This window comes from Cyclopterus lumpus, chromosome 8, assembly GCF_009769545.1.
Source record: "Cyclopterus lumpus isolate fCycLum1 chromosome 8, fCycLum1.pri, whole genome shotgun sequence".
Taxonomy (NCBI): Eukaryota; Metazoa; Chordata; class Actinopteri; order Perciformes; family Cyclopteridae; genus Cyclopterus; species Cyclopterus lumpus.
The window spans coordinates 19,605,255-19,628,831 of record NC_046973.1 but is presented as its reverse complement, the minus strand read 5'-3'; the positions used below and the strand labels follow the sequence as shown (position 1 = coordinate 19,628,831).

Sequence of the window (23,577 nt, the reverse complement as noted above, 5' to 3'; positions counted from 1 at the left end):
ACAGACATCCATCTCATATGAGGGTTTTTTTTTCTCCAGCAACATGTTTAGTGTACCGTGTGATGAATGAACGGTAGTTCCAGGACTCTGGTGTGTATCAAAACTCACTTGCTGGACTTTTGCTTTTACATCTTTCAGGATGATCTCATAGTTGCGGTCATGTCTGTTCACTAGCGTAGGGATGCCCTGTGGAAAAGGGACAGAGGCAGGAGGAACATGGCGCTTTAACAAATGTTCCAAACAAAGAGGAGTCATTTCTGTGCATTGCTTGTGCTTCCAATTTGCTCACAGCGAGAGTGATGAGAGGTTTTCCCTGCAAGAAGCGGGAGACGATCTGCTGCTGGATCTTGGGCAAGTCGTACTCGTGAAGAGTCTCCTGGCCTCTCTCAATGCTGTACTGGGTGTTGGACACAACCAGGGGCATCAGGTCCCTCTCCAGCTCATACCGAATCACATGCAGGTCAGTCAGATCTGCAGGGCTCACTTTGTAGCTTTGTAGGGGAGCGATAAACAAACCAGTCAGCCAGCGTCAGGATGTACAATGGTAATATATCTGCAAATGGGATTTTTTGACTTGGTATTTAAAAAGCTATCTTTCTATCATGTAACAATCTCTCAGTAAAATCAATTTAAGAATGTAGTATATATAGATATATATATGTGGGACACAAGTTTACACAATGTGCCCTTGCAGCCAAACATGAGCAAGTAAGCAAAAATATGACATGAGCGCCCCCACCTGGTCTCCTCTCCGGTGTGCTTATCCACACAGTACACCAAGTCGTTGTGCAGCGCGATGAGGTAGCTGACGAGGGCTGTAGAGCACAGGCCCGGGCCTTGTCGCCGTGGTAACAGCACCTTCAAGTCACTGTTGCGGTCCAGGTCCTTTTGGCAGAACTCGACCGGGATCTTGATTTCACCTGAAGGACAACATGTTCAATTTGAGTGGGACGGAGATGTTGTGGACGGTGCCGGCGTCGGTGTAACAAAGTGTGTTTGTATTTACCGTTGGTGGCCAAAGACACTCGGAGCTGATTCCATGTTGTCAGGAAGATTTGGATGTATTTATCATACCAGGCTTTTAGTGAAACTGCACAGATGAAGAAAACAAAACAATCATCCCGAGTGTGGACGCGTCGACTAGAAACACAACTTGCAGCACATTGGACAGACGGACGTGTGGAAGAGATTTAGCTCTTTTAAGAATAATCAATCATTGTCTCCTTCCCGGTTAAAACAACTCATTCCTTGGCAGGCAGGTTTTCACTGTGCTACTAAAGCCACGAAGCTACTTTAATATGACATTTCCGAGAAAGAGGTAATTAGGAACTGCGTGGAATTTTTGATCTCTTGTAAAGAGTGAGTCACACAGTTGCAAAGAAAGTTGGGCACCACCGGCGTAGGCAGTTAGTTCCAGCACCTGCTTTCTGTCCGTGGAGGAATTCGGCAATGGTGCCACAAGTCAGCTCCGTGATGTTTTGAAACTTCTTGACCAGATCTCTCTGGAGCGTGAGGATATCGGGAAGGTGCTTCACCATTCGGAACTCTGCTTCCTAAAATTAAAAAAAAAAAGTGTATCGTGGACATTTGTATACAATCAGTGCAGTTTTCCAAAGTGTCGCAAAAGGGAGTCATTATAAAATTGGTTAAAATACATACCATAAATAATGTGAGGCAAATTAAAGCTTGCTAATCACTCGCTACTGCATGTACAGCTTAGAATGCTGTAAGCAAACGGTAATAACTTGACTCATTATGACTCCTAAAAGGATTTTTATCAAATCAGAGCTGTAAGTTTAGAGCTCCGTTGGTGGATGATTCAAACTGAAATTACACCCTCAGCTATATATCACTCCTAAAACAGTTAAGCACTTAAATTTCGTTAAAATAAAGACTCTTTTTATAAAATGCCGCAACACGGCCATCGACTGACATTCGGACCTGATTTTAAAGGGAAATGCAACATTTTAGGCAGAATAGACTAAAAGTAGCTTAACACAAGGAACTCGGTGTACACATGGGCCACTACGACGCACTGTTTTAAGAGTAACTTCTCCCAAACCTGCTATAAGTAGGACGCAGGATTCTTCATTTTTCTTACCCTATGCAGAAATCTCCAGAGCACCGGCACGGTCTCTTTGCCATCATTCTGCTCCACAATGTGGGTGAGGCTCAGCAGAGACACCTTCTGCCTGCAGCTCCACACGGCAGGACCGTGGATCACAGAATTCTGGGGAAGCGAGGCCAAGAAGAGACGCGGATCGCCAAACATGAGCTTCATGATCGGGTTGGCTGAGATGCGAGAATCAGCCCGGACGAACGCGTTCACGTCCTTCAGCTGTCTGTCCAAGTGCTGCGGTGGAGACGCATGACAAGAAGGAGGACGTGTTTTATGCACAAATTAAGATGATATGCTCCATCTGAGGACAAATCGTCAAAAAGGGTAGTTCTACCTTCAGCTGCGGTGCGATGACGACGTTGCTCACTTCCATCTCCCATCCATTTCTAGCTTCTTTGGTGGAGAGCACATTGTCATAAGGAACGGGCCCTGAAAGGAAAGACCAGGGAAAAATGACTCCATATGACGTAACATCTCTCTCCTCTATTCTCTGACACGGTCCTGCAGGCTTATTCTCAGAACCATGCTTTCAGTGGGTGAAACCAGTAACACAGCTGCACTGCATTGGTGGACACGGGCTGGTTGTCACAGCGCATAATAGTTCCACAGAAGGTGTGTTGCTCCTTACATGTTAGAGGCTGTTTGGGCTCTAGGAGGCTGCTGATGAGCAGGTGGACGGCGCTGACGGTGTCGTCTGTCCCCTTGCCCAGGGATCTGATCAGATGTTTCATGTCCTCTTGCAAGTGAGCAAGTAGAAATGCACCCGGGTCAGCGACTGGAGGCTTGATGATGGCAGAGATAAGCTAGAAACACAAATAAAGTGGATGACTGACCAGAGTCACCCCTTTAAAAACGCGAACACCACTAGAAAGACGGGGTTTGTATTATTTTTTGAGAAAGGATCTCCGTTAGCTGCACTCTTTATTTAAGCTACCTGTGGGTGATTGCAGGCACCCAACCACATGGCCATGTGAGTTAGCATGCGGAGCATGGTGAAGGGAACAAGGGAGATGCTCTTTGTGTCCAGCATGTCTGGATTGTCCCTGCGACTGGGGTTGCCGAGGATGTGGCCTGTCTGAGTACGGTCTCTCCTGCGACAAGACAATGAAATGCATCAATACAAATATTTACGTAATATTTTTTGCCAAAATTAAAAAAGTCAAAGCCTCCTTACTTTAGCTGACCAACTTGAAATCCCTTCACAGGCAAGTGGTTTTCTCCTCCAATTTCAGCACGGCAGTCCAGACAAAGACCTTTTTGCATGGGCTGGCCGCACTAGGATACATATTTTAAAAAAATAGGGCACAAGAAGATGAATGAAAAGAATGCTACAAAAGAAAAGAGACTTATTTCAATCTTACTACGAGTCAGACTAAACATTACATACCTCTCCAATGGTGCAGGGGTGACCATTCGGACAATCTATGGTAAGAGCAAATAAGAAATGACTTATATAATTGTGTAAATATTTCAATATTTGATAGTACATTGTTGTCTTTGTTTACTTACAGTACCACGTTACCGGTCCCATAGCTTGTTGAGCCACTACTAACATGTCCTCTGGCATGGTAGGCAAGAAGGCTGCCTGTGCCAACAGATAAAAACATCACATTTGCTTAAAAAAGAAAAAAAATTAAAAAAAAAAGAAAAGAGGAGACCAATTTGCCAACACTGAAAGCAGCTGACAAAATACATACCTGCATGTTAGCAGGGTCCATTGCCAGCTGCTGCAGGGGAGCAAACATCCCCTGGTTCCTGCAGAGCATGACAGCAGCCAGGTGAATGGTCAAGTCCACCAGCACAGATTGGGCACCAGAGGCCCCGGGACGAACCGCCAACAACTGGAGTTGGTTGGTCACCAACGCTCTTGCAAAGGCCTTCATCTGTGGACTGGTAAGGAATTTGGAGTTCTGGATGTAGGTCGTCAAGGCTTCCAATTGCTGTCGGTACAAAGATACATAAAAACATGGATATGTAGTTTACTGAATCAGACAGAAAAATGCCCAGTAAAGGACAATTTGTTTAATGATTGGTTCCCATTCCCCAATTGAAATTCCTCAAGTCAAATACACAGATTTTTTTTTTTAAATAACTATATTAAATAACTAATTATATATATATACATACATACATACATACATACATACATACATATATACACACACACACACATACATATATAAATAAATACATACATTTATTGGAAGAATTTAAATTGGAAGAATATATATAACAAATGTCTAAAAAGCACATTTGGTGGGTTTAATAGTGATGTTTACTCTATACGGACAAGCTTCAGAACAGTTTTTCCAGTGGTCATTTGCACAAATGGATGTAAACAAATACATCAGCTCAGCTCATAGGGTGCAAATGATAAAGGATCTACCTCGGGCTTGGGATGGAAGCTCGCATTGGCTTCTCTGTAGAGAGTGGTGACTTCTCTGTAGAGTGCCAACAGAAGATAAACTGCTGTATGCTGTGGCAAGCATCTGCACCCCTACAAAAGAAAGAAAGCAACAAGACACCCATGTAAACATGCATTCAGGAGCAGAGACCTGACCTGATGCGCAGTTACCAAAAAGAAAGCAACGTCACCTCACAAATCTCGTCCAGCCCGTTCACTTTGCCCTCCATAACTCCCTTTGCGACGGCATTTCTGATGGTCTTGTAGTCTTTCCCACACACAAGGTACGGGTCTATTGGAGTAACTTCCTCACTCTGGGTGTAATGAAAATAGAATTGCACTGTTTAGCTACCGATGGCACCTGGTCCCACATGGCATGTACATTTTGATTACAACAGCGCCTTCATTCGGTCACTGGAAGGCGCAAATGCGAGCAATCAAAACCTTTTGCAGCACTTCTTCGGGGAAGAGCCAGCGCATCGCGTCCACTTTGAGGAGTTTCAGGACAAACTCCACTCCATGTTGGCTGCAGATCTTGCGGATCAAGTAGACGCGATACCAGTCGTTTCCACTGCGCCTGCACAAATTCTCCGCACTGGTCAGGAAGGCCGTGGTTCCACTTTGAGTCTCCTGAGACTCTGCTGTGATTGGAAAGAGAAGGAAGAATGACATTTTGGAATTATAAAACTGGTCAGTAACTGGTGAGTGTACAGTACGTGCGAAATTAGAATTAACTACCTGTGCCTCTGAGTTTCTTTGTGATGTGGCTTGCAGCCATATCCAGGTCCATGCGCACTCTGGCAACCTGCTGCAGATACTCCACAGTGGCCGTTTCAGCAGACTGACCATGTGATTGCAGGTAGTCTGTCAGGAAGGAACCTTCATCCTGCAGACCCCTCCGTTGGCACGCAATGGACCTGAACTGAAACCTTTCAAACATGGAATCCTAGAGAAATAAAATATATTCTATGAAAGGTCCATCACAATGCAAGATACAATAATCCACGTGTGTGATTATCAGATGTCCATGTGCTGCTGAACAAAAAGGAGTTTATTTCAAATATACAGCCGAGTCAGACTTCACATGTACCTCCAGGCAGTTGATGTACAACAAGTAGAGTTCAGTTTTGTCCGTCTCTTCCAAGAGGTTGCTCTGCTCAACTGCCACCAGATGCTGCTGTAGGTAATCTTTAACTTCATCGAAGCTTCAGAAACAGTACAAATTATTTATTTTTTTTAAATTTAGAAACCCAGGTAAACATTTTCCAAATCGCACACTAGCCGGCGTTATCCAATGTGCAACCTCACCTGTACTTCAGCAGGAGTTTGAGCACCACTGACCGAACCACTGGATTTTTATCCACAGAGTCATCAAACGGGGAGAGCACCTTTGTCAGAATTTGTCGATTAACTGGGGGGGGGGGGGCGGAAAAAAGGATATTAACAGCTGACGAAATATGTACAACTTGAGACACGGTTGTGTGGGCACGTTCAGAGCAGTGTCCCACCTCTGAGAATGGGAACAGTGTTGACCTCAACCATGAGAAAGGACAACAAATGGAGAATGACGGCTGAACAAGGCGGAGAGTTGTCCTTGAAGCACACAGTGGACACCAGGTCAATGAAGAAAGCATTGCACTGCTTCCTGAAGCGAGCATGTTGGTCGATGAGAGTCCTACACAGAACGAGGGGCACAAGGACTTAAAAACAGCTTTAGTACATGCCATATTCACCTTGATCCTTGGAAGGAAGTAGGAAACAGCACAGTGTGTTGAATAAAGCACATTGTATCTGTGCTTTTTAATGGAGGAACAAAAATGTACTTTGTACTCCATTGTTCTAATCCACATGCAGCTACCAACCTTATGGTATCTGAAGGGACCATGGGGAAGCCTTCGTTCACTGGCTGCATGCAGAGGGGACAGTACATCTGACCAGGGACCAACCACTGTTTGATACAGGCTACACAGTAGATGTGATCACATGGCAGGCAGAGCGGATCTCGGGGGTCTCCCATACACACTGGGCACAGCGTAAGACCAAACCTGGAAAAAAAACACAAACAGGTGGAGACACACGGTGGAGGAAATGAGAACAATAGATGAAGAACAATAGAAAACTGAATTTCTACCTGAAGATGCACTCGATGGCTTCGTCTTTGCAGGTTTTGAGCAAATCAATTACTGCCTCAAACGACTGCTTTGTTTTGAGGTCTGAATTTGTTTCCAGTATCTAAGAGAGTAGATGTAGTACGTTATATTTTTGGCAGAGGAATTATTGTTGATGCAGTTTTATGGTAATTGAATGAATCATAAAAAAATGTCTGGTTTGTACAAAGAACCCAGACCAACCTGGCAAAGCCGTTTTGTGTGTGCCAAAACTACAGGTGTCAGCTTCTTCTCCACCTGCTCAATGCCCAACAATATGTGTTCCACAAATAGAGAGAGAGAGAATATCCGATTCCATCCAGCTCTGAGAACAGAGGAACACAAACAATTAAGCATCCAACTCAAAGTGTCTCCTGCTAACTGCTCCGCTTGGACCATCTGAACATATTTAGTTAAGCTTGACTTACTGGACTCGACAGACGATCACCTTGCTCCTCTCTCCGTAGCGTCTCACGCTGTCATCTGAGCAGATCAACTCAATGGGAACCTGGAGTTTCTTGACCCGTCTGAGCCAGGCTCGTCTTTGGGCTTCTGTGTCCAGGAGTCTCGGCTCCAGGTACTCTACACATGCAACAGCAGCATACACATCGAGCACCTTGGAGACAATGGGGGGGGGGGGATATTATCACAACATGTAACTCTTAAGGGATAATGTAAATAATATGAAAGTACCAAACAATCGTGCAAGAAAAGTATTATTTAAAAGACTTAAATAGTCTTAGGAGGCTCACCAGTTCAACCCCATCTCGAGTATGATGATTCCTCAAGAGGTGCTGGGTCACCTGGGGCTCAATGCAGATCATTCTGGAGAGGTTCTGCAGCCTGTTCTTGAACCCATGATAAGCAGCATGGACCCATGGAAGAGACATTGCCGTATCCGTGGCACTGTGATGCAATCGCAGCTCATTGACGCAACAGTTCAGGGCACCACACAGGAACTGGAGAAGCAAATAGTGTGCGTTAGTATACAGAGTACATGTACACACACAGATGGGGGGGCCTGACAATTCAATGGCTTCAACTATTAAAGAAAAACAACCTGCAGATCTTCCGGGCAAGTTATGTTCATTGTCATGGCGATGAAATCCTGAAGGTAGCGTTGGAAAAACTCGATCTGCATCTCTCGGTCTGCTTTCGCAATGTATCGTCCCAGTGGTGTCTTCCAAAATATCTCATCAAACTCTCGTTGAGTGTGGCCTAAGACACATACACATTGAATTTACACAACATCCTGGCGGTAACGTGCTATTCATCGAGAGTACCTGATAACAGGCCATACCTTCATGTTGAAACGCATGAACCCAGAGTTCCTCCAGGTAGTCCTTGATCCTCCAACTGAAGGGCATGCTGCAGCTCACGTTCCTGCCTTGAGCAATGTAGTTCTGTACAAGGATTGTTCTCGTCTCAGAGCTGGGAAAAGAGAAAATAACCAAATGTTTAAATATGCATAGAACAGCATGTTAACTCTTAGAAATACGAATTTGATATCCTTTATGCAAAGTGCAATATCTCCACCACTTACTTGTGGTCCAGGTGTGGGATTTCCAGCAGCTTATCATTGCCAAAGATATCCAACCACAGCCTCTTGACAAATTCACCACAGTTTCCATCAAGAAGAATGTCCAAGTTTTGGTCGCGGTCGATGACTGAAAGCAGTTGTGCCAAGATGGGGACGACTACAGCCCGAACACGCTTCCATAAAGTGTGCCTGTCATGATCCCCCCCAAAAAAAGTCAGCAGAACTGTTAAAAAAAACAACAACATGAATGCAAACAGACATTTAGTATTCCGTGGCAGAAGCACTTACCTGAAGGTGCCTCCTTCTTGCAAGGCGTCAATGTTCGAGGCCTCCTTAATGACCCAGTTGCTTTTGATGGATGAGAAGGTGTTGCCATCACGAGTCGCCAGCAATGAATGAAGATGCCTCTTCACAGTTTGCAGAAATTCAGCTGACAAGAGCAAAATAACATGAGGAGCACGGCAGCTGCTGGAACATGAACACTAACAAAAAGGTTGCCGTTTGTACCTTTGACTTCATCGCCGTCACTGAGGAGCGACAGCAGGATCTCAACTCTCTGAGTACTGCGAAGGCCACTTTCCACCTGGTCCCTCAGCATGCCGACTGCACTCTGCACACAGCTTCGCACCAGTGCCGTCGTGTCCACAACGTTATCGCAGCCCTGCAGCAGGATGATACGCCGGTCAGAGTCACTTGTGAGTGTGTGGGGGAGCACAACTGTTCACTGTTTTAAGTGTATGCTTTCAATTTAAGGCAGGAAGAATATGTATTGCACATTTGTGAACCTCCCACAGTAGCAAATGTTTGGTATATACATGCATGTTGTCTGTACTCACATTTTCCTTTGACTCGGCTTCCTCCTGCTCATTCTCAGTGTACAAGTCGTCATGCTCCATGGCTGGAGACAATAATTGTGTAATGTCATAAAACATGTAAGTCTAAGAAATCATAATTTGCTCTCAATTATTCATCAATCAGTTACCTTCGGACTCGAGACTCATCTTTGTTTCAAACAATTGACTGATTGTCATGCTCTGCAAGGCTTTGATGTCTGAGACAATGTCTTTTGACCGTCTGAGGTCATCAATGTGAACCGATCTCCAGGGGCCTGCAAACATTAACACGCCTCGGATTATTCTTCAAACAATGTGATGAAACAAAGTTAAAAAAAAAAATCACTAGTTGTGGTCGCCTTACCTCCATGAAAGCCGACGTAGGAGGTCCCGCCTTCCACTCTTGGCAGTCTGGTGATGAAGTAGACAAACACCCTGCTTCCTGTGCTCTCCTGAGTCATCTTGTTGATTTCATTTATGGATGAATACCTAAAAATGGACAATAAAAAAATCACAATATAGCAAAACCACACACTGGTGGTGCATACCCAACAGAAAGGAAACGTTAGACCTACTTTGCAGATGCAATGAGATTGGCACTGTGAGAGGCTTCATCAAAATCACACTGAATAAGGAGGATCTTGTTGCAGGGTTCGGTGTTACTTCTTCCTTTTTCAGCAGTGAGGAAGTTCCTACAAGAAAACGGAGATTTATCTCGACACTATGATTATACTTAAAAGTAAAGCTAAGCATATTTTTATGAATAATTATTTAACAAACCTGATCTTTTTCAGGTATGAGTGCTCTGTGTCAAACTGCTGGAGTGAGAGAAGCTCAACACTATGCAACACTTGCTCTTGTGGTTCCAGGTCAGATGCTGTCAGAAGTCTGGAGAATGTTGTCACCTATGTTTTAAAATTCAAATTAAAGACATTAATACTTAACACTAACAGATTTGGGATATATTTGAAACTTGTATGACAACTTTTAAAAAAGGTACCTCTGTGAAGGAGGAGTAGCAGTGGGCTTCCTGCATCGTGTGAGCAAGAATGAAGTCAGCTAAACAGCTGGTCTTCTGCTCTTCAAAGTAGATTCTGGCCAGATTTTCACTCTCCACTTTGGGAAGGCCTGTGCAGTCCAACCGCACAACGGAGTCCGGTGTGGCGCATCTGAGCAGTATGAGTTTAGCCTCATCCAGTATTCTCCTCTCAGGATCTGACATCTCCATGCTGTCCTTCTGCTTCTCTATTACTTGAAGTACCACAGAAGCACATGTGTCTGAGTGGTAGCCGATGAAGACATCTGGCGGTTGGTACGTGTAAGTCCGAGCCACTGCTGCATGTTGACTGCTGAGACGCACAAAAAGTCTCAACCATTTTTCCAAATCATCCACCATTGTCTTCTGCTCACTTTTAAGGACAGTGTGGATGTCCAGGTAGTGTTTCTCCAACCTGTTGATGAGAGGTATTGGGAACTGTTTGTAGACCACCTCTCTTTCCTCAATGACAATTAGCCGGAAGTTTTTGTGCACTCTGCATTTCACTCGATGGGTTCCCAGTCCAAGGTCCACATATTTCTGTCCACCCAAGCAGACATAGTATTGGTTGAGGGCATCGTAGAGACTTTCATAGAGGTTCTGCAAGTTGAGGAGAACAACTATTTGACCCGTCTCCATGCAGATCTTTACTCGATTGATGTTGCGGCATATTTGGGTATACTCTTGGTCTTTCGGGAAACTGGATCCAAAGATTATTTCTGGCTGGCCACTTTCGGAAAAGAATGTTTGCTGCAGGATCTGTAGGGCTGCATAGTTTTTTGTTAGCACCAGCAGGTACCGACATTCTTCTTCTTGGCCAACTGCCTGAATGTTTTCTCTCACAAACTCAATGGCATTGATGTTCTCTACGTTGGGTGCAATGTTCAGACTTGTAGTGAAGACGGTAACTGCATCCACATCATCCCTTCCACTGAAATTTCGCAACACTGCCTTCAAGATTTCTTCGGCAGTGGGCTTCCTTTGAGAAGCCTTGGCCACAGCAAAAATCATTTTAATCAAGCTGTAATAGTCACGTAGACCAAAAAAGCCTTTGCCTTGTTTGTGACAGATGCTCAAGTAGGCTTTTGCAAAGGGTTGGAAGAAATCCCGGACCTTCTCCAAAACCATTGCGTCAGAATTGCATATGCCTTTAGCACTCTCAACAAGTTCCCTCTCATCAGGGTCACCGCGCGAGACAAAAATGCCTCTGTTCATCTTTGCAGGGTCTAAAGCCCAGTTGGAGATGCCAATGAATCCAACCTTTTTGTGAGGTTGTGGTTCATCATCAATGCATCCCTCTTCTAGGAGTGGATGAAGGGTTTTCAGTGGCATCTTTGGAGAGTCCTCAGCCAGCCCGATCTCATCGAGAACCACCACTGAAATGTACTCGTCCAGGTTCTTTCCTTCCTGAAAGCGTCCGCATTGCCTGAATGTATTAATGATGCCTTCTGGAGTTGAGTGAGGGCTGCACTGGAAGGACACCAAGTGGATTTGTTTGAGCTTTTTGAAGAGATCAGAATGAGCAGCTTGGCCCTGCATTGCATCTGCCACCAAGGTTTTGGAAAGAGATTTTGAACTTCCAGGTTTTCCAACTAAGAACAGAGGGATTCTTAGCTCAATGCAGATAACCATCATGAAGACATTCTCTTTGAGGGCACTGTTTCTTGCAATAGTATCCCCCATTGGAACACCATTCAGAAGTAAATCCTGCATGAGTGAGATTTCCTGCATTATCTTTGCTGGGGTGTATGCTGGTGGTAGGCTTTTGCTGATTTTCTGTCTGTATTTATCCTTTTTTTCTAGGCAGGCATGATAGCACACTCCTATGGCCATGACTAGAGACCAGAGCACTGGGTCTCTGCCGTCAGGGTGTCTGCAATGCCTTTCATTCCTCTCAGCTTTTTGATTACTCTCAAATTTGTCCAGCTCTGCAAACATCATGACGTGGTTGTCGATGAACCAGACAAAAGACTGCATGCAGCGTTCCACATCTCTCAAGCTGACAAAGCTGCATTCATTCTTTCTTGTCCGCATGTACTTCTGTGAAGCTGAAAGGACATCTGTGATCCACTCGATGTAAGTTTGATCGATGTCATTGTGTTCAACCACTCTTTGCACAATCTGCTGGATGTATATTTTCTCCGTGTCATCATTTAACTGTCCAAAGTCCCACACCAGAGGGATCATACTTGGTGGCAACGCTTGAACTCTATAGACTAACTGGCGGAGAGGAATAGACCCAAGCTTTTCATCGGTCTCTTCAGCTCCAACTCTGTACCCAAGGCCGGCAGATTCTAACCTCCAAATCATCTTATCTGTGTGCTTTCTGTAAGGGTTGCATGCTGCGATAACCTGTAACCCACAGTTTGGTGTCAAGCCTTCTCCCTTAACTGTCTTGTCACAGAGGACCTCCTTAATGCTGCTGATGGCCTCGGTGGTGTTGGCCTCATCAAAGAAGAGAACCGAGTCAAATCCATAGTCTTCCTTGTTAATAGAAGCAATTACTTCTGCTTCTCTAACTTTGGTGTAAATCATCTTCGAAGTTGTCCCTCCATGCACCTTGACCAGTTTCATGTTCTCAGTGGCCACTCCACTCCTCCGCAACTCACAAAGGAATTTTATGAGCCTCGTCTTGCCACACCCGGTCTCTCCCATAATAATGACAGGGATGCCACATCTGAATCGCATATGGATTGCCATCATCTTAAGTATGTTGTCAGTTGTAAGCTCATACGTTTCATCTGGATCAAGAGGCCACTGGATACCAAGAACGTTGCAGATTCTTTCAATTTTTTCTCCTCTTGGAAGGAAATCAAAATTGATGTTGAAAGGGACTCTCTGAAGCTTTAGGCCTTCATACAATACCATTGTCATGACGTTCTTTTTTATCACCCTTCCAGAGGTGGGCTCAATGGCATCAACAGAGTTCTGTTCATTGGGCACAAGATGGAAACCGATGAAGGTCATGGACACATGGTCATCGTTAAAGAAGATGTATGGATGTGGTTCTGTTTCCCATCTCTTTCTGATCAGAAAAGGAGCCAAGTCTTCATCTTGGACACCAGTCAAGTCCATCTGGAGTATGCCAGGACTCTGGTCAGAGATGCTGAGTGATGGAGTGGCAAAGTCCTTTGCCATCAGAATCATGAAGTCCACCACAAAGGTTTTGAATCCAGTCAGCGTATCTCCAGTGAACGTGGCATCACAAAAAACAGATGTCTCACAGTCTTTCAGCTGAAGGTTAAGGAACCATGCAAAATTCCTCAGTTCTGCCCAGGATGGGTCCATCATTCCACAGAACATGAGAAGCATCTGAAGACATTCCACATGTGACCCTTCAACATCCTGATATCTGAACACGTCAAGATCATTGTGGTTATGAAACCGTGTGAGATACTGATATGGTCGTTGAAAGGCTGCACTCTTGAATTCTTCATCATCCATCAGTGGGTCGTCAGTGCTTACAATGGTAGGATCTTCTTGCTTCCTCGTCTCTAGCATTAGCACCTCTTTGGGTGGTCGGCAGAAAATATTAGGAAACACATCCATGAATGTGCCGTTCACAGTTTGAGCCTATGCAGAAAGAAATAGGGTGAGCAACAATTTGAATTAAGATGACAAATGGCATGCAATAGAGGCAAACTTGTAAAAACTCTCACCTGCCGTGAAGCATTTCTGGTTGACAAGACAGTCGGCTCCAAAATCTCTATGACATACAGCTGCTTGTCGCTGCACTTCCAAGTCTTCCCCTCCGAGTCCATCAAATAGCGCAGAATCAACAATTTGAAAAGAAACTCGTCGAGACCTCTCTGCACCTTTTCAAATCATATAAAACACAGCCCATTAACACCATATGCGAGACGTCAAGTAACTTCCTATTGATAATGCTACATTACATCGAGCTACACATTAACTTAAGACTCATTATTACCACTGATGTGATGTCAAAATGGAACATCGTAAGCCCTTTCCCCTTCGGGGTGTTCAACAGAGATTGAAGGATGACAGTCTCGTCAACATTCGGTTCAACCAAGCGAATGCATTTCATCATTGCCGGCTTTTTGGTTGAGCGCTTAAGTTTCTTATACAGCCTTTCGACGTACAGAGATTTACCTGCAATTTGAAAAAAAAAAAAATTATATTAATAATCAAAAAGGTATTCATAATTTTTGTGAAATATTCACCATCATGCATTTGAAAAAGCCGAGTGCTGTACATATATACTGACCAACACCAGCCCTTTTGGATGAGACGACACCAACGCACAGTCGGTCTTTGAATGCGGCCGCAGCACTGCATTGGTCTTCTGGCACAACGTAGTGTTTGTGGAGGTACCGCTGGATCCTTGCCAATGGCTCCTGGGGAACCATGTGTAATCTGTACTGGCTGAAGGCTGAAGGAAGGTAGGCATGTTCTCTTTCCGAGCTGCAGATGATAACAAGTCTGTAGTCTTTCCTACTCTGCATTTTCATTCGCTGAAAAAAGTTCTCGACTTTAGAGCTCACGTCATAAGTGAGCAAATCTCCATACAGGAGACAGTATATCTTCTGTCCCCCGTAGCCTGTGCCGAGACAGCGTCTGAGGAATAGTTCCACCTGTTCATATGGTGTGGAGGAGTTGCACAGGAGGACTTCATCATATGTGGGAAGAGTCTCACCGCCGCTATTCATGTAAACAGAGATGCAAGATGTCAAGACCTCATCGTGCGGGCACACAATAAGGTTTGGATTCCCAGTAGACAGGCCTTTGGGTAGCAGCCTCATTATGAAATCCCGATTGTTATCGTCAGAAATGTCTTCTTCGCTCTCATCTTCTGTGTTAGCCAGGATTTCCAAAAGTCTTCCGAGACTGTGTATATCAAGAATGTGCGGAAGATAATTCTTCTTGTCCTTCATGTAAGCGTTCCACATCAGATCAAATTTTTGCGAACTGTTTGCTTGTTCCACAAGACTTAGCAGAGGATCCAACTCGCTTGTGGAGTCTGGGTCTCCCAGCTCACTTCCTGGCACCATTACAAAGGTCTGGAACTCAATGTCTTCATTTTGCTCATGTGGTTTGGTGAGGATCTCATACTGGAGGGCATGCCAGACCTGCCTCAAATCGGAGGCTGTACAATTTGGCTTGACAAAGGAGAGCATCATGAGAACTTGGTCCTCCATATCGTTCACATTTTCCTGAGTCAGCTTGCCGCAGAGGTAGACAATCTGTTCAGCTGTATAGTAGTTCAGATAGTAATGCTGGGACCTCTGTTTGTCCACAAAATCCCTCCAAAAGTGCAGGCACTTCTCCATTTTCCTGCAGAACTCAGGAAGCTGCTCCTCTATGCTGCCCTCCACAAGAAGAACACTGAGAACACTGCCCAGGTTGAAGTCCATCCTAATGCTGGGTTCCTCACTGCTTGGACTGCAGTTGATATGAGCTTCCCAGTGTCTGAACAGAGGGTTCCCAGCAGTGTAGAGGGCAATGAATGCTTCAGCAAGTCTTTGAACACTGGCGAAAACCTGGAAAATAAATGCAAACCCAGTCAGATGCAACTGTGAATCCCTTTGTTATATATTTATTAAGTATGCATTAGTATAGATACTGTGTATAGCCATCAAACACTGAGCTAGTGAGGGTGATAATCATTGCAATTCATGCATTTAGTACACCCATCACTACTGATGTCGATAGATATTATAAGCTATGTCCCTTTCTTTTCAGAACTTTATTTATTTCAGTATTTCATTTGTTTTTTTCAATTATTGTTATTATTATGTTTTTTGTTAATGTTCTAAACAATGTGATGCCTCTGCTAAGATAAGAAAACACTATGGCTGTCAGACCAAAGACATTATGCTGATTGGGCGACTGCTAAAATGTTGTCAATTAATTGATTTGTTGATTTAAACAAAAGATATGAAAAACTGAGTTTCTCCTCAAAGAATCACCGCTTTAAATCTGGTGTTTATGAGAGATGTGCTCATAACTTCCTCGGAAATCATAATTTAGCATGAAAGAAATAAAATAAAAACAGCTAACATCATGATTATGATCAGCAGTACATGTACAACTAGTAGAAACACTGCTTTCCTTTGCACTTCTGGTCAGATGCTAAACTGCATTTCGTTGTCCTAGTAATTGTAATATGCGCAACGACAATAAAGTCGAATCTGAATCACTGGCAGTCTAAAAGCAAACAAAGTGACCGGTGTCCACTACATTAAAAAAAAAGGAAACATTTCAATGTACCTCTGCGAAGTGATCGACTTCATTCTGCCCCTGATCCCCTTTCCCAGACATCAGCATGAGTTTGTTCTGCAGCTCCCGCAGGTCCTCAAGAGAATAGCAGCGCATCTGCTGACCCTCATCGTGCTCCTCTGGAATCTGCAGCTTCAGGGCAGTGTCGAGGCTCAACTGGATGGAAGAACAGAAACGCACTCTCACACCTGATTTGGTAGGAACTTTCCCACGGACGACCTCCTGCGCTGCATGGACATAGGGATGGCATCATCTTTTTTTGTTACAGTTACCTTTTTGACACCTTGTGCACTGATCAGGTAGATGCCCTTGCTGTTGATGGCTGATGCTAAAGAGAGCGATGACAGCTCCACTGACCCGTGACTGTCCTTCACCGTCTTCAGCCATTCCAGATGACGTGCACTGTCCCGCTGCAAAAGGTGACAACGTTGTCAACTGTGCCGTTTAGTTTTAATTGGTTAACCCACGTCGCCCGACTGTATGATGATAACAGGGTTTGTTGCATTTATTTGTTTGCATTCTCTATTATCATATATTTCAGAGATGTATTCCCTTTGGTAAAATCGTAACAAGCCAGTCTTTAATAAATTAATGCATGAATGACAGCAAAACAATGTCAACGTCTGGAGTCTTAAAATGAGGTTTTAAGCTTTAGTCATAGGCGTGCTTACTAGTTTTTTGGGTAGGTTGCTGTCATTCTTCAAAGCTCCCCAGAGCTTCTTGAGGACCTCTTTGAAGACATGAAAACCGGAGTCTGGTTTGAGCTCGTACAGCATTGAAGAGTAGCCGAGGACAGCGTCATGGAAGCAAGCGACGCGATCCACGTCCATGTCATTCTCTCCCGCAGAGATTGAAGCCAGGTCGACAAACACCTTCAACTCATTGATGTCTGAAAAATAAACATCATTTCGTTGAGTAATTTGACCTGAACGAGGATTAAAATAGATTGGCATTCAGAGTACAGCGAATGATAACGACTCTCACCTTCAAGTGCATCTTTTACCCATTTTACAAAGTGTCCTCTGAGTCCCAGCTCCTGGAGGCACTGCCTGCGGGGCTCAGTGATGTCCACCAGGGCCATCTTTGCCTGCATCAAGTCGTTGTCGATCCTATTGAGCGGCTCTGTCTGAAAGTCTGCATGATTCTGAAGGTAGAAGAGAGTCAAAATACAATAGTAAATTCATGTTTAAATCAAAAGGCAATACAGTAACTGAATGCACATGTGATATGGAGAGGGGGGGGGGTGGTTTAGCCCGATTCTTTTTCACATCATGTGCAGCATATTTAGCTGCAATATATTTCAGTTGAAAACATGGCCACTTACAACTTCTGTGAGCGTCTCCAAAACCCTGAAGTCCCCTTGAAGATGAAGCGTGTCTTTGACCTTCATGATAATTTGAGCCGAAGCCACAGCCAGATGAAGCTCGTGGTACTGCTCGATCTGTTGAACCCGGCTGTGGATCCACTGTTTGTCGGTGGATTTATCGACTCTGCACATGACGTCCAGGTCCTGTGCGAGCTCTTCGTACTTTCCCTTGTAATCTCTGAAGAGCTGGTTTACCTCCTCGAGCCTGATACTGCAATTCTTCAGACGAGTGTAGAGGTCTTTGTAGTCAGCAAAGCACGGCTCGAAAATGTCATCATGTATCATCTCTGGTGTGGCCGAAATGTTCGCCACTTCGTCTGGATTATAGTCCTCTTCCATTGCTGCAGCGACCATGAGTTTGGCTTTATTCTCCCAACACACATTGAATATATGGCTGTCTTTAAAGGTGGACAGGACATCCGCCATGTTTCTGACTTCTTCATCCAAGTCAAAGTATGTGACCACACCAGCCAGGGGAGAGGGCAGCTGTTCAAATGGATGGACCTCCATGAAATGGTTCAGGGGCATGACCTCGATGTTCACCTGCTGTCTCTTTTGCATGTCGCCAAGATTAACTATCGTGGAAATGAAATAAGCAGTCGTTAAAAAGGTTTTCTGCAAGCGCTTGTTCAAATAAAACTGACAGATCCTTCACCATACCTGTCATATAGACCCCAAGTATGTTGCTCATTGTTAAGAGGACGTCCACGAGCTCCTTCTCGTGGTACACAGCGTTCAACTCGTCCCGTCTGCACTGTAACAGCCTCCTCATTTTGGCATTATCCTGGTATTGTTCATTCTCAGAGAGGCAATCTGTTCATATCAAAATCACACACACACACACACACACACACACACACACACGAGGAAATATATCTATTAGGCCAGTGCTTGCCATCATATGAAATAATGAAAATGTTCTGGCGTTAGTTATAATTAATTTGTTTAACACATTAACAATCTTAAGATTATTACCAATCTTCAGCAGCTCCAAGAAGGAATTCTTTTTCTCCAAAACAATATTGAGCAGGCTGGTCCTAATGTCCCCGTTGACCAGCTGATTGACGATGGCTGAGAATGATGATATGGCTTTGGCTGTTCTATCCCTGGCATCTTGGGTGAGCATCTTGATCAGCTTTTCGTCTGCGCCTGCAAATGACATTTTAAATTTTAAGTTCTGCCATGAAGCCATAAACTGAAGCCTGGATTTCTACGGTTGGAAGGTGATTGCTCTTATGAATTAGAGATCACAGCACTCTTATAATCTACCTCCTTACTACACAGATTTTTGTTATGGTTTATTTATTCCAGAGGAGATACCGTGCAGTTGGAAATACTCTTTGGCGGCCGTCCAGGAGAGCAGATGCTGAAGGACCAATTCTTCATCTTCCTGAAAGTTTCCTCGACTGTCCTTTGGCCAGGACTTCTGGATAATGGCCGAGATGAGTTTCCCGAACTTCCAGTTCACCTTGTACTTCTCAAACACCTTTCCCTCAGACTTGTTCTGCATTCGAGATGAAACGGCATTAAACATTACTGCGCATCTTTTAAATTATGAAGTTAATCCGTTACTCGTGCATCAATTTATAAGTACAGGTATGTACAGTAATAGGAACACGTTCATATTTGGGAGAAGGCGTGTGTTGCTACAAGGTAAGGGGGTTGAGGGGTATAGTTAATACATATATATGTTAAAAGGGAACGAGAAGTCTTCATACCTGGCACAACGACGTAACAGCCTCAAGAGCACATCTCTCAATACTAGCAGCGACGTGCGGATGGGATTCATTGAGCTCCTCCATCTTTGAGCAGTAGAATTCAATTTGATGCCCAGCAGATTCCTACAATCAAGTTACAGACTCAATAACTATTTATAGTTCAACCAAAAACAAAATCAAATAACGGGGATCTGCGTGTCACACACACCTGCTTGTACTTGCCCTCAAAATCCATTGTGAACGTCTGCCGCCATTCTTTTGTGCAATCCTCGTCTTTGAAGCGGATGGAGATTACGTTATTCCACATCTGGAAGATACAACGGACAAAAGAACCATTGTGCAGCCTTTTTTTTTACCAATGATATGTACATTTTGCATTCTAGTTACAAAACACGACAAAAATGCTCACCTCGATCTCCGATGTGGCCTCAACTCGTAACATGGACAACACACCCCTGTTCAGCAAAGCCTGCTTGAAGCACCGGCTGATCCAGTTTCTCATAGTGTTCTTTGCCTCAGAGATCTCCGCGTCTTTTGCATATTTCTGCTCTCTTTCTTCTTCTTGAGTCTCCTAGACGAAAACAAAATGGGACAGTATTTGAGATCAGCAAGCCTCAATTAGGTGTGAAATGCTAACGTCTCGCCTCATAAGGTTCACTTCACATACCTGCTGTTTGTTACAGTGAACAAAGTCTGACACTGATGCGACCAGATTCACACAAGCTACCGGAATATCAAGGTAGTTTTGGCCGTACGATGGCGGTTTGACTCCATTGCAGAGCTTCACTAACAGTTGCACTGCTGTTGCGAGGCACTCTCGCCTATAAGCCGCGGTGAAAGGACTATGACCAAAACAGGAGTAGAAGATTAAACCAGGACATTTTATGAAGATTCAAATTGCAAATCTGCTCAGCCCAGAAGAGCCAATCACCTGTATTTTTCCTCAATCAGTTGTCCTTGGATATGTGAGAGAATGTCAGATGCCGTCTGAAAAGCAGAAATCCAAGAAGATCAATACAACTTTACTATAAACCCGAAATGTTTAACTTTCAATAACGGGGTTCCCCCCCTTCACCTGAAAGCTACTGTAGGAGAAGTCTTGGGGAGCCTTGCTGGTGAACACATGAAGCATGTCCAAAAGCTCTGTGTTGACGTTAAGGACGCAGTCCATCAGGCCGTCTAATGGCATCAAGAACAAGCAGGATCGCACTAAAAGTGCATCCACTTCCATCAAGTAACTGTGGCTTTTCACCACATTCACCAATCCCCTGGAAACAGGAGAGTAAGTAACTATATGTCGAGCAACATCTATCTATTTAATAATGAACGCACTTGAAGATGTTTACGTGAGCTGTACTCTTGACAAAAGGTACTTACTTCCTATCTTGACTGTTCATGTACGTAGAGGAAGTGATTCCAAGGCCTTGCAAACCTGCCCAGGATAAAATACTTGAGTTTCCTAAGGTTGCTGCTTCAAAGGGCTTTGTGGTGCCTTTGAGGAGGTGGAGGAGCGGTAGTACCAGAATCCATCTCGTCATTCCCTCTGTTCTCACATAGCCGATCAGAGTCACCAATATTTCTGGCAGACTACAACATAGAAAATGTTATCTGGGCATTTAAATAGAGAATAATAGTCTTTTGGCTCGTCTGCAGTCAGTAGATTGTGAATGCCATTTGTAGTGTCGTGGTATATGAGCGACTACAGAATGAGTGAATAAATTAGGCCCCTACTTTTTGAGGGTAGCGACATCCTGAGAAAACTTTGTCCAATACTGGAGGAAGTCATCTTTGTCTAGTTTGGGTAAACAGAGCGCACTGCAGAGCCGATGGTACTCAGCACTGTCCAGTCGAAATCGGAGCTTTCTCCACACAGAGAGCATGATCACGGCCGCTCTAATGGGATCCTCCATGTAGAGCATCTTCCCATCTCCATCCTTCAGCAACTGAGGAATCACCTTTCTCAGCATGAATTCCTTTATCATCTGCTTCACCTAGGAAATTACACCGGAGACACAGGGAGAGTAAATCGGGTTGGCTCTACCGGAGCATCTAGACTAAAAGGTCATATACTTACATCTTCTTCTCCATAGTTTAAAGAGCCCCATTTCTTTTGTTTTTCTTCGTACACAAAAGGCTCCCCATAGACCTGACAGAACTGATTCAGCTGGATCAGAAAACTTGTCAAGTTGGTATCCGTCCAGCTCCGGAGATGATCAAATATGGACTCCAGCATTATATTCCCAGCAATCCCTCTGCCTGCAATCAGATTCTTCCTTTGTTCAGGCCAGATTGTTTCTTTAATGCGTTTGAGCACGTTCTTTGATGGCTCTGCACAGACGATGTCATCGTATTGATGCCAGTCCCCTTCAGGAAAAAAAAAAAAGATATGGTAGAAATTCAATGTGTGAAATACATCACAGTATAACAAAATCTGATGCCATTTGCACGCAGGCAAGTGTGTTTACAGTCGGACCAAGTGAAGATTGCGTTTACCATCGACATTGACGAGATGGGGTTTCACAAACAAGCATCTGTTGGTGGTGTGATGTGTAGAATCCAGTTTGTATATGTACTCATACTCATATTTTCCCTTTTTAAGGTTATAGACGACATATTTGTATGGTATCGACTCAGACTGAGCCTTCATTTTGCTTGTTTGCAGACTGCCCTCGACCAGAAAACCATGGTCTGCACAATCCCTGCGTGAAAAAGGAGGAAAAAAAAAAAGTTAAATGTAAATACAGTGATTGTGTGGGGAAAGTGTACGCTGTAGAAATAAGCAAACATAAAACGTTTAATATATTTTATTTTATGGATGCATCGATGTTTGATGTGCCCATGTAGTAACCTGCCACCTTAGCTTAATTGAGTCAGGTAATTCCAGAGCACGTACTTGGTCACCGACAGCTCAACGGCATTCTCTTCCCAAGTTCCGAGGACTTTCCCGGCTCGGATGAAAATGCGATCTTCATTTGGAACAAATTTGAAGTCCTTGGACAGAACTGCATGGAAGTAAATCGTGAGTCTGTCACTTGCGTCGATGTTCTGGTTCCTGGTCGGCCTAAAAAAAGCAGAAACGTATAAATACAGATGAAGCTAATACAACACACACACACACACAGCGGTGACCTGAAGTCAATGTGCCCAACCCTCTGGGAGCCTCCTCACTTTTTGGGTGTCGGGGCAGCTGGGCTGCTGGTCTTCCTGCTGCCGTCTTTACTTCCCTTGTCGGCGTCTTGTGCTGCAGTCGAGTCCTGCTCGCTGCCAGACTGCTGACCCCCCGTGTGCTCCACTGTGCCCTCTGGGTCCACACTGGAGCCGGTGCCGTCAGCCTGCACGAGTAGCGTATAATACAGGCGTGTTAAATATATATTTTTAGTTAGTTAGTAAGAAAAGACTGATTTCCTGTCTTCATCAAAAAGAATACAATTATGATTTTCATGCATTTTTTAATTCAGCATTACCTTTGGTGGTTTTTCAGGACCAAAAACCATGTTTTGATCAGCTGCCACAGCGTCTTTCTGTGTCTGGTCCTGCTGACTCTTTTCCTTGGGTTTGATTTGTCCTTTCTGTTTCGCAGGTTGCTCCACGTTGGCATTCTGGTCCAGTGAGGATTGTTTCGTGGCGGTCGTGTCTTTCTTGTTCTTGGACTTTTTCTTGTCAGTCTCTTGTTCCGGAGGGTCGGTGGACTTCGTCCCTTTGGATGAAGCGGACTGAGAAGCGGCACTCTTGCCGTCTTCTGAGATGGGTGTCGGAGTGTCAGCTGCTCCAGTCTTGAGTTTCTGGTCCCGAGTTGATTTGGGTGGATTGCTCTCCTCCTCATCGTCAGGGTTACCCGGAGGATGCGTGGCAGGTCTTGCTTCTACTGCTGCAGCAGATGTTTCACTCTGGACCACTTGTGTGTCTTCAGATGGTGCAGAGGGAATGTTAGCGGTTAGGGAACCAGGCTGGCTCTCCAGTGAGGCGGGTCCATCTTGCAGAGAGTCTAGTGTTTCATCCTTTGCATTATCTGAGCTTTCGCTGTCAGAAGAGTCTCTCACACTCTGCGTCTTCTTCCCCTGGGTGTCTTCCAGGGAGAGATGGGACAGGTCTGATGACAAGATGTCATCTTTCTTCTTCTTTTTCTTTTTCTTGTGTTTTTTCTATGAAGACCATGGAGGTAGAAAGTCGGTTT

At 44.4% G+C, this 23,577-nt stretch overlaps 1 protein-coding gene across 3 annotated transcripts in view; it reads right to left on the bottom strand.

Annotated features, from left to right (window-relative positions):
- The window catches only part of rnf213a (ring finger protein 213a), a 29,335-nt gene that overhangs the window by 2,057 nt on the left and 3,701 nt on the right, over window positions 1-23,577 (bottom strand). The window contains exons 4-63 of one of the 3 annotated variants that reach the window (XM_034540304.1): window positions 22,868-23,545; window positions 22,572-22,735; window positions 22,297-22,464; window positions 21,897-22,102; window positions 21,478-21,767; window positions 21,135-21,394; window positions 20,781-20,990; window positions 20,479-20,671; window positions 20,335-20,390; window positions 20,071-20,245; window positions 19,813-19,974; window positions 19,612-19,710; window positions 19,404-19,526; window positions 19,006-19,189; window positions 18,661-18,834; window positions 18,346-18,498; window positions 17,644-18,260; window positions 17,304-17,463; window positions 16,991-17,208; window positions 16,592-16,729; window positions 16,311-16,475; window positions 14,308-15,580; window positions 14,011-14,192; window positions 13,739-13,894; window positions 10,044-13,652; window positions 9,824-9,948; window positions 9,619-9,735; window positions 9,408-9,532; window positions 9,193-9,318; window positions 9,047-9,108; window positions 8,718-8,871; window positions 8,499-8,640; window positions 8,214-8,399; window positions 7,971-8,101; window positions 7,731-7,888; window positions 7,423-7,629; window positions 7,099-7,286; window positions 6,875-6,995; window positions 6,655-6,755; window positions 6,386-6,568; window positions 6,032-6,198; window positions 5,832-5,934; window positions 5,614-5,728; window positions 5,262-5,469; window positions 4,968-5,164; window positions 4,715-4,837; window positions 4,506-4,616; window positions 3,817-4,059; window positions 3,629-3,704; window positions 3,507-3,541; window positions 3,294-3,394; window positions 3,054-3,210; window positions 2,748-2,922; window positions 2,454-2,548; window positions 2,102-2,353; window positions 1,421-1,553; window positions 1,007-1,090; window positions 740-920; window positions 290-491; window positions 109-186 (exon numbers count right to left, since the gene is read on the bottom strand). In XM_034540304.1, the coding sequence (XP_034396195.1) occupies window positions 109-186; window positions 290-491; window positions 740-920; window positions 1,007-1,090; window positions 1,421-1,553; window positions 2,102-2,353; window positions 2,454-2,548; window positions 2,748-2,922; window positions 3,054-3,210; window positions 3,294-3,394; window positions 3,507-3,541; window positions 3,629-3,704; window positions 3,817-4,059; window positions 4,506-4,616; window positions 4,715-4,837; window positions 4,968-5,164; window positions 5,262-5,469; window positions 5,614-5,728; window positions 5,832-5,934; window positions 6,032-6,198; window positions 6,386-6,568; window positions 6,655-6,755; window positions 6,875-6,995; window positions 7,099-7,286; window positions 7,423-7,629; window positions 7,731-7,888; window positions 7,971-8,101; window positions 8,214-8,399; window positions 8,499-8,640; window positions 8,718-8,871; window positions 9,047-9,108; window positions 9,193-9,318; window positions 9,408-9,532; window positions 9,619-9,735; window positions 9,824-9,948; window positions 10,044-13,652; window positions 13,739-13,894; window positions 14,011-14,192; window positions 14,308-15,580; window positions 16,311-16,475; window positions 16,592-16,729; window positions 16,991-17,208; window positions 17,304-17,463; window positions 17,644-18,260; window positions 18,346-18,498; window positions 18,661-18,834; window positions 19,006-19,189; window positions 19,404-19,526; window positions 19,612-19,710; window positions 19,813-19,974; window positions 20,071-20,245; window positions 20,335-20,390; window positions 20,479-20,671; window positions 20,781-20,990; window positions 21,135-21,394; window positions 21,478-21,767; window positions 21,897-22,102; window positions 22,297-22,464; window positions 22,572-22,735; window positions 22,868-23,545 (14,775 nt within the window). Of the gene's footprint in view, window positions 1-108; window positions 187-289; window positions 492-739; window positions 921-1,006; window positions 1,091-1,420; window positions 1,554-2,101; window positions 2,354-2,453; window positions 2,549-2,747; window positions 2,923-3,053; window positions 3,211-3,293; window positions 3,395-3,506; window positions 3,542-3,628; window positions 3,735-3,816; window positions 4,060-4,505; window positions 4,617-4,714; window positions 4,838-4,967; window positions 5,165-5,261; window positions 5,470-5,613; window positions 5,729-5,831; window positions 5,935-6,031; window positions 6,199-6,385; window positions 6,569-6,654; window positions 6,756-6,874; window positions 6,996-7,098; window positions 7,287-7,422; window positions 7,630-7,730; window positions 7,889-7,970; window positions 8,102-8,213; window positions 8,400-8,498; window positions 8,641-8,717; window positions 8,872-9,046; window positions 9,109-9,192; window positions 9,319-9,407; window positions 9,533-9,618; window positions 9,736-9,823; window positions 9,949-10,043; window positions 13,653-13,738; window positions 13,895-14,010; window positions 14,193-14,307; window positions 15,581-16,310; window positions 16,476-16,591; window positions 16,730-16,990; window positions 17,209-17,303; window positions 17,464-17,643; window positions 18,261-18,345; window positions 18,499-18,660; window positions 18,835-19,005; window positions 19,190-19,403; window positions 19,527-19,611; window positions 19,711-19,812; window positions 19,975-20,070; window positions 20,246-20,334; window positions 20,391-20,478; window positions 20,672-20,780; window positions 20,991-21,134; window positions 21,395-21,477; window positions 21,768-21,896; window positions 22,103-22,296; window positions 22,465-22,571; window positions 22,736-22,867; window positions 23,546-23,577 lie in introns of those variants that run through there. The other 2 variants (XM_034540305.1, XM_034540306.1) reach the window with 2 other exon arrangements.